The 15,571-nt window shown below is 37.4% G+C and overlaps 1 protein-coding gene across 1 annotated transcript in view; it reads right to left on the bottom strand.

The window, feature by feature from the left end:
* Positions 1-15,571, bottom strand: part of Nep3 (M13 family metallopeptidase neprilysin 3) — a 353,718-nt gene that overhangs the window by 92,225 nt on the left and 245,922 nt on the right. Inside the window, exons 10-11 of the mRNA XM_090387832.1 lie at positions 12,762-12,860; positions 1,854-1,931 (exon numbers count right to left, since the gene is read on the bottom strand). Coding sequence (XP_090243958.1) covers positions 1,854-1,931; positions 12,762-12,860 — 177 coding nt within the window. The remainder of the gene's footprint in view (positions 1-1,853; positions 1,932-12,761; positions 12,861-15,571) is intronic.

Raw genomic sequence — 15,571 nt, 5'->3', positions numbered from 1 at the left:
GTGCTGGGCCCATTGTTGTTTTCAATATTTATTAATGATACTGATGAAGGTATATCAGGCTTAATAGTAGTAGTAGAGGCATGTGATGCAAGAAAGCAAGTGTATGCAGAATCAGCCAAAAAAAAAAAAAAAAAAATCACACCATTCCCTCCAAATGCCTGTCCAGTTCCTCCTTAAATTTATTTAACCTATCAACTTCCACAACAACAGATGGAAGTTTGTTCCAGCAATTAACCACCCGCTGGCTAAAGGCAAATTTCTGCACATCTATTCTACATCTGTCTTTTCTTAATTTGAATTTATGCCCCCTTAGGTTCATAATCTGAACAAGTGGAAGGATCCCATCAGAATTCAGCATGCTCAACCCATTAATATCAAAGTTTGCAGGTGATACAGAGATTGGCAGGGCGGTTAACGACAGTAATCAGGGTGAGCTACTGCAACAATATCTAGGAAAATTGGGTCAATGGGCTGAGAAATTGCAGCTGAAGTTTAACATTGACAAATGCAGGGTACTACATATGGATAGCAGTAATCCCAGAATAACTTATCAACTGTGTGGTACTACAGTCAGGGTAGTGGAAAATGAAAAAGACCAAAGGTAATTGTGCAGTCAAATATGAAATTCTCTAAGCAGTGCAGACGCTGTCAGAACAGCTCACGGGGTTTTGTCAATGTTATACAGAAACTTTTCAAGGAGGGATAAGGAGGTGATTATCCCTTTGTACCAGGTCATGGTTAGGCACCATCTTGAATATTGTATACAGGTCTGAAGGCCTCACTTTTGGAACAATGTAGATCTGCTGGAAAGAATGGAGAGTAGGGCAACCAGACTGGTGAAGGCAACAAAAGAGTGCTCTTACCTAGAAAGGCTTCAGTTCAGCAAAGTGCAGCTTCTGGAGACTAGGCACCAGCAGGGTGACCTGACTGAGGTGTTTAAGGCCTTGAATGGATTCAGTAAGGTGAATATAAATCACATTCTTCCCCTTGCTGAGACTATGCACATGAGAAGGGCATAAATTTAAGGTCAGAAAAGACGGTTGCAGGATATATGTGTGAAAGTTTGCCTTCAGCCAGTTGATAGTTGATTGTTGGAAAAGGCTTCCATCTGTTGTTGTGGGAGTGGATGGTTCAAATAAATTCAAGGTAGAACTAGACAAATTCTTGGAGAGTATGGATGAGAGAAGTAGGAAGGTTTTTTTTTTTTTGGCTGATGCTATATAAGCTTGCTTTCTTGAATCATTTGCAAGAAAAAAGTGTGAGTTTTTTATTATCTTCTGTGGTTGAACCATCACTGGGTTGTCAGATGCTGCACTGATGATATGTCTATCATACTGATGAAGAGTACTGAAAGTCTGAGGGTAGATCCACATTAGTAATAAGTGACATTATTAACATTATGCTTCTATTTTTAGAGAAGTGTTACTTATTAGTAGTGCAACATGGTGCAAATTATGATGGTAGCTTGTTTGTTTGTTATTTGGTTTTTAGGAGCATTAGCAACTAAGACCATATTGCTCCGAGGCTATGCGGTGGTCATTCCCTGACCTTTCTGCATCCTCTGTATTTGGTGGTCACAGGCTCGAACCCCGGTCTAATCAAGATGTGTGTGCTACGTACTGCTGCTCCTGCCCACTTGGCTAAGGAGGCACCTACGGAAGCCTTATAATTTGAGAGATCAATGCCTTTCATTAGAATTAGTGTCTTCTTTTTTCTGTTGGTGCTTTAAAATATATATGTAAATTGAACTACAGCTAAATCGATTTATAGACAGACTTGCAGCATTTTTATTAGCTCATTTTTGAAACAAACAACACATCGATTTATATACAAAGTAAAATTCAACAGCTTACTCCTTCATACTTCTTGTCCAGCTTTTCAGGATTCATAATGAAATCTGGAAAGCCTATCATATCTGTAATAGCATCTGCCTAAAGTAAAAGAGATGAAAATATATGTTAGATGTTAGAAATTTAATCAACAGCACAGTACTTTTAGATGAAATTCTGTTTTTTCAGCCAAGCAGTAGATACTTACATTCAGAGACAGTTTTTGCTCAGAAATAAGTCTCAAGCAAAATAACTGTGCATGCACACACACAAGGTTTTCCTTTTTTTAATTATTACTATTAGAAATAATTAATCATTTTGTTATAGAAATACTTAAGAAATCATTTTGCTTATAGAAGAGTTATTTATTTTACCTTTCTATTATTTACAATTTTACAATGTTAGCTGGATTTACTTGTGCTTAGAACTGCTGCTGATTACATTATTCTATATGTGTAATTAGATAAATTGTATGTTATATGACATAAGACATTACATAATCAAAGTATTCACACACATACACACTTTCAAAAAGGGCTTTAAATTCAAAAAACTGATATATAGTAGGGCCATCTTTGGCATGTATGACAACTCCTCCTAGGCATATGTTGTATCAAATTCTGGCAGGTGTTGGCTGAAATTTGCCTCCATTCCTCCTACAAAGCAACTGCCAGAGTCAGTTTGGAAGAATGCCATTTTGGCCATTGCCTAAAACAGCACTCTAATTCATCCCACAAGTGTTTGATGGGGTTTACATCTAGGCTCTGAGCAAGGTTGTCCAAATTTTCTGTCATTATTTACAAATCATCCATGTACAACATGCAGCACTGTTGTGGTAATATTGACAGGTCCTGCTTTCATATTACTGTTGCAATGTAGATAATTTATAATTTGTCCTAATATGCCAGAAGTTATAAACCAGGAGGGGGTTATCTAATTAGGGGAGGTAAGAAGGTTAACCAAAATACACCACCAAGAACTTTTTCAAAATTTAATTTTTTGATTATATATTTCATTAATAAATTATGAAACTAGAACAGAGAAGGTGAGGTGGTACAGCAAAACTGGAAGGGAAGTAACTGCACAAAAAAAAGTTAAGAAGCCCTGAAATAGGTTATGGACTACATAATATCAAGCATTACCACTAATGAACCAGTCCAAACCAGCTGAAACAGGCTCCCTATCAGACTGCCCCCACCAAACTTCATGGTTGTGATAACAGACCATGAGAGGAAGTACTCCTTGGAAAATCTGCACACCCAGACATGTTCATCTGAATACAATGTTGTGTAGCAAGATTTATCACTCCATAGCACCTTCTGCCACTGTTCTAGATTCCATGAACATCAGGAACAACACCAGACCAAATGATATTTACCAGTGACCATCACATTTGGCTTTCATACAGCTACCCTATTACTGAGCCCAAGTCTATACAGCTCTGTACAAATGGTTGATATGAGGTCTGGCAATAAAGTTCTCGGACTGGTGCTCTTAGTCATGTTTGATGAGTTTCAAAACAAACAGAAATGTTATGTTTTGAAACATAACATTTGTAGTTTAAAATTCTTTGAACAGATGGTTGTACATAAATTATCCAGCAGGCTGACAGACAGGTTGTACCAACCAGTTTCATTAGTAGCATTAACATTCCATGTCATGATTTTTCAATGGAGCAGCGAACGAATATCAAATTTTGCTTCAAACTGGGAAAATCTGGAATAGAAATGTAAAACTATTTATTGCGATAAAACATTAAGTTGTATCAGTGTGTTTGAATGGTAAATGCGATTCAAAGATGGACATAAGGACGTTTGTGATGGCTCAAGAAGTGGCCATCAGGATGCCTTCTGACTCCTTTTAGAAACTTTTAAGAATGGTGTAATAAGTGCATTCAATCAGGTAGTGATTACTTTGAATAAAAATAAAACCATTTTTGAGCTCCTTTGCCTTTGTTTTTTTTTTACTGAACCTGTTCGGGAACTTTATTGCCACATATACTGATCATATACTGATCAATATTTCTGATTCACTTCTTGATGTTTTCTACATATGACATATGAGAATGAATTACCCTCGTTATGGATTATTGAACATACTCCATGAGTTTGTGAGATTCCCCAGACTTTTGCTTTTGTTGAGATTATCACCTATGTCTCTCATTTTTGAATAACATCTGCTGCAGTAGATTTAGTGAGGTTAATATGAGTTGAGTTGAAGTTATGTGCACAGAAAATAGCTGATGATAATGACATTGTTACCTAATTACATTGTGGTTTTTTAAATAAATTAATTAGAGTTAACTGCTTCACTGTCTCCTGTTCCTTCTTTTTTGCAATTTTAATAATTTATTTCAAATAAAGGATATGAATTCCATCTACATTCTCTGATTCTAGTCACTGAAGTGCAGTTTCCATGGCTGCTAAAGCTTGTTGTTGTTGTTATTTGGTTTTTAGGAGCATTAGCAACTAAGACCATATTGCTCCAGGAATATGCGGTGGTCATTCCCTGACCTTTCCGCATCCTCCGTATTTGGTGGTGACGGGCTCGAACCCCGGTCTAATCAAGAAACGTGTGCTACACACTGCTGCTCCTTCCCACCTGGCTATGGAGGCACCTGACTGCTAAAACTTCTGTTACTTTAGGGGTTGGAGGAGGTGGTGTGTCATAATCCTCTTCGTCACTGCTGTCACAAGATGTAGCTCCAGTTTAGGCTTGGAGACAGAGCATTTGCTGCAATCATCTGTCACTTAAGCATTCTTAAGTAGGATAATCATCATCAATATGGATTGAGTCATAAATGTTGACTGCCAGACTGCATAATGAGTTCCTGATACACTACATTTGCCTTGTCGCCTTTCCATTTGGTAAACCCCTCGAGCTTTTCCTACAAGTCAGACTCTTCTTCCTCATCTTTTTCTTCTTTTTCCTCTGAGTCATGTGCAATTGCAAATGCTTCATGCCAACTTCGCTTGCAATACTTCTCAATTTCAGATAGCAATATGGTTCCCCATGCCTTCTCTGCCAAGTCAAAAACACTATCCAGTGTGGGCTTTTTCAGGAATTCTGTTATGGATACTTCCTCATTAATTATTTTTTTGACTAAATTTTTCCGATAATGCATCTTGAAGGTCGATATAATTCCTTTGAATCTTTGAGGTCGTATTTTTTGGCAAATAGCTCACCTTTATTTTACCATCATGGCTTATGAAATTTTCTGCAGAAGGGTATGCAAGACAGTTGCATATCCACAAAAGACTAGTCGGACTTTTGTGGATTTATTGGATAATTGTGAATTTGAAAGTGTCTGCAATTCTGCCCAGACATGATAGAAGGGAGTATATGATGAGAGCCTTGTTGATCAATTCGGCCCTGGAAAGATTGTGCAAGGCTCAAGGGATAGAATTTTTTTCAGCCTGGTCTGTACTTGTTAACAGGAGAGACTGCTTCTACAGGGATGGGATACACTTAAATAGAAAGGGTGCAAGGATATTTGCTGATGCTATCGAGGCAGTGTTAGGTGGGTCGGAAAACTGATAGCTTGGGAGGATACAAGGACTAATAGTTTAACAGTAGCTGCAGGCAGAGGTGAAGGTGATTCTTGCACAACTTCTATTAGAATAAGTAGCGACCTGGAGCGAGGGGTGTTGGGGGTTTCAGGGACAGATGGCAGTCATCGTGAAATAGGTGGATATATGGGATGTGTTGGGGTGAATAGGAATAGGAGCATGTATACCAATACTAGAAGTATAGTAAATAAATTTGATGAATTTGAAGTGTTGGTCAAGACATCAAAGGCAGATATTGTTGGGATAGCAGAGACATGGTGTCACACATATATAAGGAATGCAGAACTGGAATTTGGGAAGTACAATGTGTACAGAAAGGATAGACAGGATAGAAAGGGAGGAGGTGTTATGTTGTTAAATAAGAAAAACATAAAATCAAAAGAAGTGCACCCAGTTGATAGAGATAAACAGTGCACTGTTGAGTCAGTTTGGTGTGACATAAGCACTGCGAAAGCAAAAATAAGAGTAGGAGTGTGTTGTAGGCCTAATGACTCGAATGAGTACAATGAACAATTGCACAGAGAAACAGAGTGGGCTAGTAAATCAGAATGTCTTATAATGAGGGATTTTAACTTCCCAGATATTGACTGGAACTTGTGGGTTGGTCACTCACACACTAGTCAGATATTTTGGGGATTTATTGGATGACTGTTTTCTGCAGCAGCATGTTCGAGAGGCAACCAGAGAGAGTAATACTCTTGATCTGGTTATCAGCAGTGATCATTCGTGTATTAAGAATTTGCAGATAAAGGAACCACTAGGTGGCAGTGATCACAGTGTACTGATGTGGGATTTACTTAAAGATTTAATTACCATCAGGGGTAAAGGAAAGGGTTTTTGCTTCTGTAAAGGTGAGTACAGTGGTCTCAGAAAGTTTTTAAATTCTGTACAGTGGGATCAACTGACGATGTTACCAACAGTAAATTCTAAGTGGGAAGCATTCAAGGAATTAATCGTGGATGCTACTAAAAGTTTCATACCTATTAAGAAATATTGTTCAAGGTTTAGGCCTAAATGGTTATCTAATTAACTAAGGAAAATGCATGGGATGCATATAAATTATCAAATGACTCAGAAGCCTATGGCATATATAAGCTAGTCTGTAATCAGGTCACAAAGGAGGTTAGGCAGGCGAAGGCAGATTACGAGAAATCCTTGGCAAAAGATGCTAAGAAAAACAGCAAGGATTTCTTTACTTATATAAACTCTAAAAGGAAGGGGATGAATCTGATTGGTCCACTTGACATCGATGGTTCGACTGTTGATGATCCTGCTCAGATAGCAAACAAACTTAATGAGTATTTTGCATCTACATTCACACATGAGGAATTATTAAGGTTTGAAAATGGCAGAAGGTTATCAAATTGTAGCAGGATGCTTAATGATTTTGTAATAACTGAGAGCAAAGTGGAGGAGAAATTGTTGAAGTTAAACATAAGAAAAGCACCTTGGGTGGATGGGATCTATCCAATTATATTAAAGGAGGCGGAAAAGCAACTAAGCAAACCCTTGGCCATAATTATGAGAGCATCCATGGACTCAGGGGAGGTTCCCACGGACTGGAGATGTGCAAATGTATCCCCAAATCACAAAGGGGTATTGAAGGGTGACACGAGTAATTACAGACCAGTTAGTTTAACTTCTGTTCCAGGTAAAATAACGGAGTCACTGGTTAAAGATGCATTGCAGGATCATCTAGACAAGACTGCATCAATAATTCAGACACAGCATGGGTTTGTTAAGGGAAAGTCTTGTCTGACAAAGTTGATAGGATATTATGATGTGGTTCCAAAGGAACTGGATGCAAAAAATAATTTTTATATCATATATTTGGATTTCAGGAAAGCTTGTGACACTGTTGTGCATGAAAGACTATTGTACAAATTGGAGCAGAATGGTATTAAGGGTAATTTGCTACAATGGATAAAAGGATGGTTAAGTGGGAGAAGACAGAGGGTGGTAATCAATGGGTGCTGCTCTTCGTGGACTAATGTTATTAGTGGAGTCCTACAGGGTTCGGTGTTGGGTTCACTGTTGTTTTGTATATTTATCAATGATATTGATGAAGGTATATCAGGCTTAATGTCGAAGTTTGCAGATGATACAATGGTTGGCAGGGTTGTTCATGACAGTAATGGCAGTGTGCTACTGCACCAGGATCTAGATAATTTGGGCAGATGGGCTAAGAAGTGGCAACTGAAGTTTAACCTTGACAAATGCAAAGTACTGCATATGGGTAGAAGTAACCCCAGAGAAACGTACCAACTGTGTGGTACTACACTTAAGGTGGTAGAAAATGAAAGACCTGGGAGTAATTGTGCAGTCAGATATGAAGTTTTCTGAGCAATGCAGACAGGCTGCCAGGGCAAGCCATAGGGTTTTGTCAATGATATATAGGAATTTTGCTAGCAGTGAAAAGGAGGTGATTGTCCCTCTGTATAAGGCAATGGTCAGGCCACGCCTTGAGTACTGCGTACAGGTCTGGAGGCCTCATTTTAGGAAGGATGTAGATTTACTTGAGCGTGTACAGAGAAGTGCAACAAGATTGGGGAGGGGAATGAAGGGATCTTCTTACCAAGAGAGGCTTAAGTTCTGCAAATTGCAGTGGCTGGAGACTAGGCACCTGCACGGTGATCTGATTGAGGTGTATAAGACCTTGAATGGGTTGAGCACGCTGAATTCTGATGGGATTCTTCCACTTGTTCAGATTACGAACCTAAGGGGGCATAAATTCAAATTAAGAAAGGACAGATGTAGAATAGTTGTGCGGAAATTTGCCTTTAGCCAGCGGGTGATTAATTGCTGGAACAAACTTCCATCTGTCGTTGTGGAAGTTGATAGGTTGAATAAATTTAAGGAGGAACTGGACAGGCATTTGGAGGGAATGGTGTGATTTTTTTTTTTTTTTTTGGCTGATGCTGCATAAGCTCATACACTTGCTTTTTGCATCACATGCCACTACTACCACTACTACTACTAGTTGTACAGCAGCAAAAGCTTTTGTATTCTATTTTTTTTTCTCCTTAAATGAGTACACACAGATGGCACAAGAAGTTTATGAAACATTCTCTGCTGTCATCCATGCATTCTTACTGTGGTGATACAAAAATGCTGAGGCCTGCATGTCTTTGTGGTGAAAACATCTTGGCACTCTCAATTTTCCTACGACAGTGGGTCTGACTTTGTGTGTGCCTGTTTTATTGACAGATAACAGCAATGTCACCTTGTCCTTCATTACTTTAAACCCTTGTGTCTTTTGTTCATTGGATTTATCAGGAAGCATGTGATAACAAAGTCCTGTTTTATCACAATTGTAAATTTGTTCTGGAACATAACTGCCTTCTTGTATGATAACTTTTAATTGTCATGGATAGACATCAGCAGACTTAGTGTCTGCAAATCGAATTTCACCCAAAATTGCAACGTGGCAAATTCCATGCCTCTTTTTCCATCAGCTGAGTTAGCCCTTGCTCGCTTTGAATTCTTTCTCATACACACTGGTTGTATAAGTCTTTCTTCAGTTTTTCAGCTTGACTCCTGATAATTTCACCAGATAGAGACATTCCTTCTGCACATTCTTGTGTGAACCAGGTGAACACAGCCTTATCCAGTGAGCTCATCATCCCCTGAGAGTGGATTCCCCACACCTATATGTCAAGACACCTCTACTTGCATCTTTCCCCATTTTTGTAAGTCTGGGTTAGCTAACTTTTCTTGAACTGACCATGCTCTTCTTTTTTTTTTTTTCCATGGACATTAATTTTTGTATTCAAAAGGAAAGAAAACAAAACAAAAATTTGAAAACACACACTAACATTATGTAGAGTAAACTTATGTCCAATTTCCAAACAGCACATGCAAACTTTACCACTGTTGCATCTTTCCAGGAAAACTTTGAATTTATTCACATCATTGAATTTACTTTCTAAAGCTGTAGTTCAATCAATAAAGTAAAATAAAGAGAACTAAAATAAAGTAAAATACAATAAAGGCAAAAATTAAAAAAAATAAAGATAAAAATAAAATAAAGACAAAAAACTAAAGAGAATTATTATTTGACCGCCTTTGTAAATTAGTCACGAGTGCCTCCAACTTGAGATTTATTTGTCTAATACAAAGGCAAACGAAGAATTGAGATGACTGAAACAACAAAAGAAATTAAATGTGGTATTATAAAGTTTATTTGTAGAACATTATGTTTACAGACGGCAATTGTGCTAATCGCTCCATGAGGCCTGTAAAAAATCAGCAACTATAAATGTTCACCGAACCAATAAATGTGCTAAAACAAATCGATCAAATTTGAAGCATGTGAAAAAGAGTAGGTGTGACAAAATTGGGGTCTTATCTTTGACCAGGTTATAAGTGATTCTGTGTTATATCGGGTCTACAGTGTACTTCTGACAGAAAAGAGCAGCTGACAAATATTGGTGTACTCACAGCACAAAACATTCACATTGGCACTGTTATGAATATGCTGCAAAAAAAAAAATAAATAAATTAATTAATTAATTAAAAAAAGAGAATTCTCACTCCCCCAAATTTCTTCACTTTATTTATTCCCCAAATTTATTCATTTTACAATTCTTATAAAATAAGCACATATCAATCAGTAAACATTGTTATGTCTCATCAAGTCTTCAAGCCATGACAACACTGAACAGAAAATTTCACATTGCTTATTGTTAGCAATGCCAATCCAAGGTATTTCTGTGCTCTGGGCAGAATGATTTTTCGGTGCCCTTTACTAAGGATATAGATATTTTATTATTATTATTAGCTATATGGTACAAGGAAGCCTGAGGCTTATGCTGCACCAGCCAAAAAAAAAAAATTTCTGAATTACTCTGAGTGAGTGAGAGAGAGAGAGAGAGAGAGAGAGAGAAGTAGAAGGGAATCACCAAGAAAAAGAAGAATGGTGATATCCAGCTCAGGACCCTGGGTGTGCCAAAGCCCATACTCGCCAGATGTGAGCCCCTGGGGTTAAAATTTTTTTTGCCTCGTTGTTCTTCTATTTTTGGTGCCCCTTAAAAAAAGAATAGCTACCCGGGCAAAGCCCTGCTAGCCTTAATCCAGCAGTGATTGTTACTGTCCATAGCAACTTGCAACAGCCTTGCAATTTGCATGGTTTTACACTCTGAAATGCTCTACATCATTATTTATGGGATGCCATATTCAGAACTAGCATGAAATGTTGATTCTCCAGATTTAAGGTGTTAATCCATCTTTACTCTTTCAGCTATTTCATTTTTCATGCTCGGACTTCCATTTTAATAGCATGAGCTACAACAATTTGTCTCAATTAAGTTTTTATGGGCTGTAAAAAAATGTAGTGAAAACTTTTCAATGAAGTTGCATTAAGGGAAAAATTTCTTTCTGTACCACTGAAAGTCACACAAATGTGACTTTCAGTGGTACAGAAAGTCACACAAATGTAATAATACATTTGTGTGACTTTCCTCTTATTATTATTAGTAGTATTATTATTGTTCATACTCACTAGCATAAAAATATGAATTAATTAACAAATGAGTTGATTTTCTGTTACCATTTTGTCTGCTAAAAAAATGTATACATTTTCTTTTAACTCTTAAAAGTTGCAAAATTACTTTTAATAACCATGTATTATATACATGGTTATTTAAAAGCACTGTACAAACCATTATATAATGGGTTGTACATGGGAGGCACCTATGTACAAACCATTATAAACAGTATATTAACTTTTTTCAACAGTCTCACAATTACATTCAAAAAGGGCACTGGAAACCATCAAGGTAGTTAGTATAAAAATAAAGCATAAATACAATTGCTTCTCTGCATTAACTTTTGCAGTCACCCATTGGGGGATGCTGCAGTCTCTACAGTGATGATAACAGTGCTGTCACCATCACTGGAGAGACCACAGCATCTCCTAACAGTTGACTACAAAAGTTAAGCCACAGAAGCATTATATTTAAGCTGTTTCAAATACACTTGGTCGTCAACTTACGACCTATGCGACTTACGACTGGCCACACTTACGACCACAAAAAAATAATAATAATAATAAATAAATTAATAATAAATCAGGAAGTCACTACTGAGGACACCCATAACCCAGATGAGGAGGCACATCGATGACGGGAGGCCTGAGGACAGCACCAGGCACATACACGCAGTCGCTCTCCCTCACATACACCCAGTCGCTTTCAAGCATCTGTTGCATGTGGTGTATTAATTAAAATTCTACTGAAATACGCATAAAATGTTTAGTAAAAGGAAAATGCCTTCATCTACATATACGCCAGCTAAGAAGTCAAGGAAAACTATTGATTTAGAGTGTAAAATGAAAATTATCCAGCAGTATGAAGGCGAAAAGAAAGTGAATACGATAGCACGTGACTTGAAGTTATCACATTCCACGGTATCGACGATACTTAAGGACAAAGAAAGAATTCGGGAAGCTGTGAAAGGTTCTGCACCTATTAAGTCTACAATTTTAACCAAACAATGACAGGAACCCATCCATGAAATGGAGAAATTGTTGTTTGTGTGGATGGAAGATTTAATACAAAAAAATACACCCATGAGGTCTTCACACAGTGCAAGCAAAGGCTAGAAGTTTGTTTCAGAGTTTAAAATCATGCGCCGGAGACGATTACGCAGAAAATTTTCAGGCTAGTACTGGGTGGTTTAAGCGTTTTAAAAAAGATTTGCTTTGCATAATGTCTCTTATAAATAAACAACTCCTACCTCAACCCAAGAACATGACCCTGACGATGCACAACCCAGCACAAGCAAAGATTAAAAACTGATTTTGTAAATTTCATTTGTATTAATTTTTACAATAATTTTAGATTGTATTTTTGTGTTTACAGTACATTATGTCCAGTATTATTTTTCACATTATGTACAATATAATTATAGATTGTAGTTTTGTTGTTTTATAAACAGTATGAATAATAAACCAATTAAAATGTGGAGAACGTTTGAATTTAACCTCAGAGAGAGAGAGATAGCCTAGGCGTAGAAACGAAGGTATGTACAGTATCACTAAGTAAAAGATAAATACATTACTGTATTTAAAATGAAAAATAAAAGATGATAAAAATTTAAAAGATTATAAAAATAAATTATAAAGATGATAAAAAGATTAGAAAGGTTAAAAAATACTGTTAATAAATATATGGCCGACATACGACCAGATCGACTTACGACCTGTCAGTCAGAACAGAAGTCGGTCATAAGTCGACGACCAACTGTACTACAATTACCTGCATTTTAAATTGTCCTCCTTTTGTTAATTATTATAGAAAACTTAAATGAAAAGAAAAAAAAACTTGCTACTTACTAACTAAAAGGCTCTGATATCAGTTCTCACCTTCTCTTTAGCAAGTTGCAGTGTTTCAGGATCCATCCAATGAAGAAGAGGAAGATTGTTTTTAAAAGCTTCACGTACTTCATTAATCATTTGTTCTGCCTGCAGGATAAAATCAAATGTATAAATATTATTGTTCGAGGGAATGGCTAAACAAGATTAACTAGTCAGATAACCAGAAGTTTTTTTTTTCCCATACTAGAAATTTAATGGCATACTGTGAATTACTAATTATTGCATAGTAATTAGTATTAACATTAGCCACACAGTGTAAGGAAGCCACAGGCTTTTGTTGAAATAGCCATAAAATAAAAAATAAAATAATTATTTTCCCCGAGTTTCCCTTGTTTGTTTAGCCATATCAGGAAAACTTGGGAAACAAAAGGGTATCCCCTCTTTTGTATTGTTGTGGGAAAGTCTGGCCCAAGGGTTACATAGGCCATACTGCACCTATCCCCCCCTTTCTGAAGTAGGAATACATTCACACATCTCCATCCATAGGAACCTTCAAAGAATCCAAGGATGCTCCTATGAACAATAACTGTTTCTCATATAAACATGGATAAAGATTTGCTTACCTCCTTCTGCCCCCCCCCTAATATAATTGGATAGATCCTATCCACCCCAGGTGTCACTTTTTTTACATTTAACTTCAACAATTTTTCTTCCACTTTCCTCTTTACATAAGTACATAAGTAAATAAGTTTTTTCTGCCTTATCGAGAGTGTGTTGAGGTTGTGGAGAATAGGCAGTGGATATTTTGCTGCTGAAAAGGAATAAGTAGTTTTGATATTTTTACCGTATTCTTCATTAATTAACATACTACATTGTGTTCTACAAAGATATTAAACAGGCTTAGCAGTGTTTGTTAGCTTATTTCTTAAAGTTAACTAGTGATTTTTGTAAATTATGACTCACTGCTCGTACCGGTGTTGGCACCAATACTGATAGCGAAAAGTATAATGTGCTACTAGACAGTGTAATACATAACACTGCATTAGGAATCTGTTAGCTTAGTATAGTTTTATCAATTAATCAATAAAATTTATTAAATTTCGTTTTTAATTAAATTGCACTTAAACAAAAATCATGAACCAGACTAGAGCTGCGAAGCAACGATCACAGATTAGTGGGAGTGCTGTGGCTCAGGGGAGAAACAAAGGGGATAATTCTCCAACACATCACAGTCTCAAAAAATTTGTGAAATGTAAAATGTTTGCAGACATTTCTGGAACAGGACATGATCTAGCCAAGGAGGATGTTTTTGTGTATGTTAGGTGCAGAGAGTGTGAAGAAATTAGGTGCCAACTAAGCGTTCTGATGGGCGTCTATAAGAGTTTGAGGTGTAGGGTAGATGCTCTCGAAAAAATTAATATGAGGGTCCATCAAGTTCTCAGCTGCCCAACTCAACACCAGAGCTCACTCCTGTGCATCAGGCAACACAGAGACAATCTCAAAGGCAGAATGCACAGGTCCCACAGTAACTAGTTATTGCTGATGACTCTATTGTCACTAAGATGGGGAATATATTATGCAAAAAGATAGGTGGAAAGGGACCGAGGTATGTGTGCCAGGGGCAAAAGTTGATGACGTTGTAGAGCAGATATCATATTTTAAGGGCACAAAGGGTGATATTGTTGTACACGTTGTCACTAATGACCTTAAGAGTAAGAGATCTACAGATTTAATTAACAAGTACAGGTCAATGTTAAAAAAAGTCACAAGTGAGGGTTGAATTTGAAAGTGTCTGCAATTCTGACCACACACAACAGGAGGGAGTATATGATAAGAGCCTTGTCAATCAATTCGGCCCTGGAGAGATTGTGCAAGGCTGAATGTAGAATTTTTTTCAGCTTGGTCTGTGCTTGTTGACAGGAGAGACTGCTTCTACAGACATTGGGTACACATAAATAGAAAGGGAGCAAGAATATCTGCTGATGCTATCGAGGCAGTTTTAGATGGGTCGGAAAACGGCTAGTTTTGGGGGGGGGGATACACAGACTAAAAGATTAACAGTGCTGCAGGAAGAGGCAAGAGTGATTCTTGTATTGCTTCTATTAGAACAAGCAGTAGCCTAGAAAGCAAGGTACTGGGATTTCCAGGACTGTTGGGAATCATAGTGGAACAAGTAAATACATGGGCTGTGATAGGGTAACTAAGAGTATTGTTTGTTTGTTATTATTTGGTTTTTAGGAGCATTAGCAACTAAGGCCATATTGCTCTGGGGATATGTGGTGATCATTCCCTCACCTTTCCGCATCCTCCGTATTTGGTGGTCATGGGCTCGAACCGCAGTCTAATCAAGAAGATGTGTGCTACGCACTACTGCTCCTGCCCACCTGGCAAAGGAGGCGCCAACTAAGAGTAGGAACAGGTGCATGTGTACTTGCATGTACACCAATGCTAGAAGTATAGTTAATAAATTTGATGAGTTTGAAGTGCTCGTCAAGACATCAAAGGCGGAATTGTTGAGATATCAGAAACACAGTGTCACACAGATATAAGCAGTGCATAATCGGAATTTGGGGAGTATAATGTGTACAGAAAGAACAGACAGGGCAGGAAGGGAGGAGAGGTTATGGTGTTAGTTAAGAAACACAAAAAATTAAAGGAAGTGCATCCAATTGACAATGGTGGACAATGCAAAGTTGAGTCAGTGTGGTGTGACATAAACACAGGGAAAGGAAAAATTAGAGTAGGTGTGTGTTATAGGCCTAATGAATCTGATGAGTAAAATGAGCAATTGTGCAGAGAAATAGAGTGGGCCAGTAAATCAGAATGTCTTATAATGGGGATTTTAACTTTCCAGATAT

Source organism: Mastigoproctus giganteus, chromosome 13 (assembly GCF_048544385.1).
Source record: "Mastigoproctus giganteus isolate SK-2022 chromosome 13, ASM4854438v1, whole genome shotgun sequence".
Classification (NCBI taxonomy): Eukaryota; Metazoa; Arthropoda; class Arachnida; order Uropygi; family Thelyphonidae; genus Mastigoproctus; species Mastigoproctus giganteus.
This window is presented reverse-complemented; position numbering and strand designations above follow the sequence as displayed.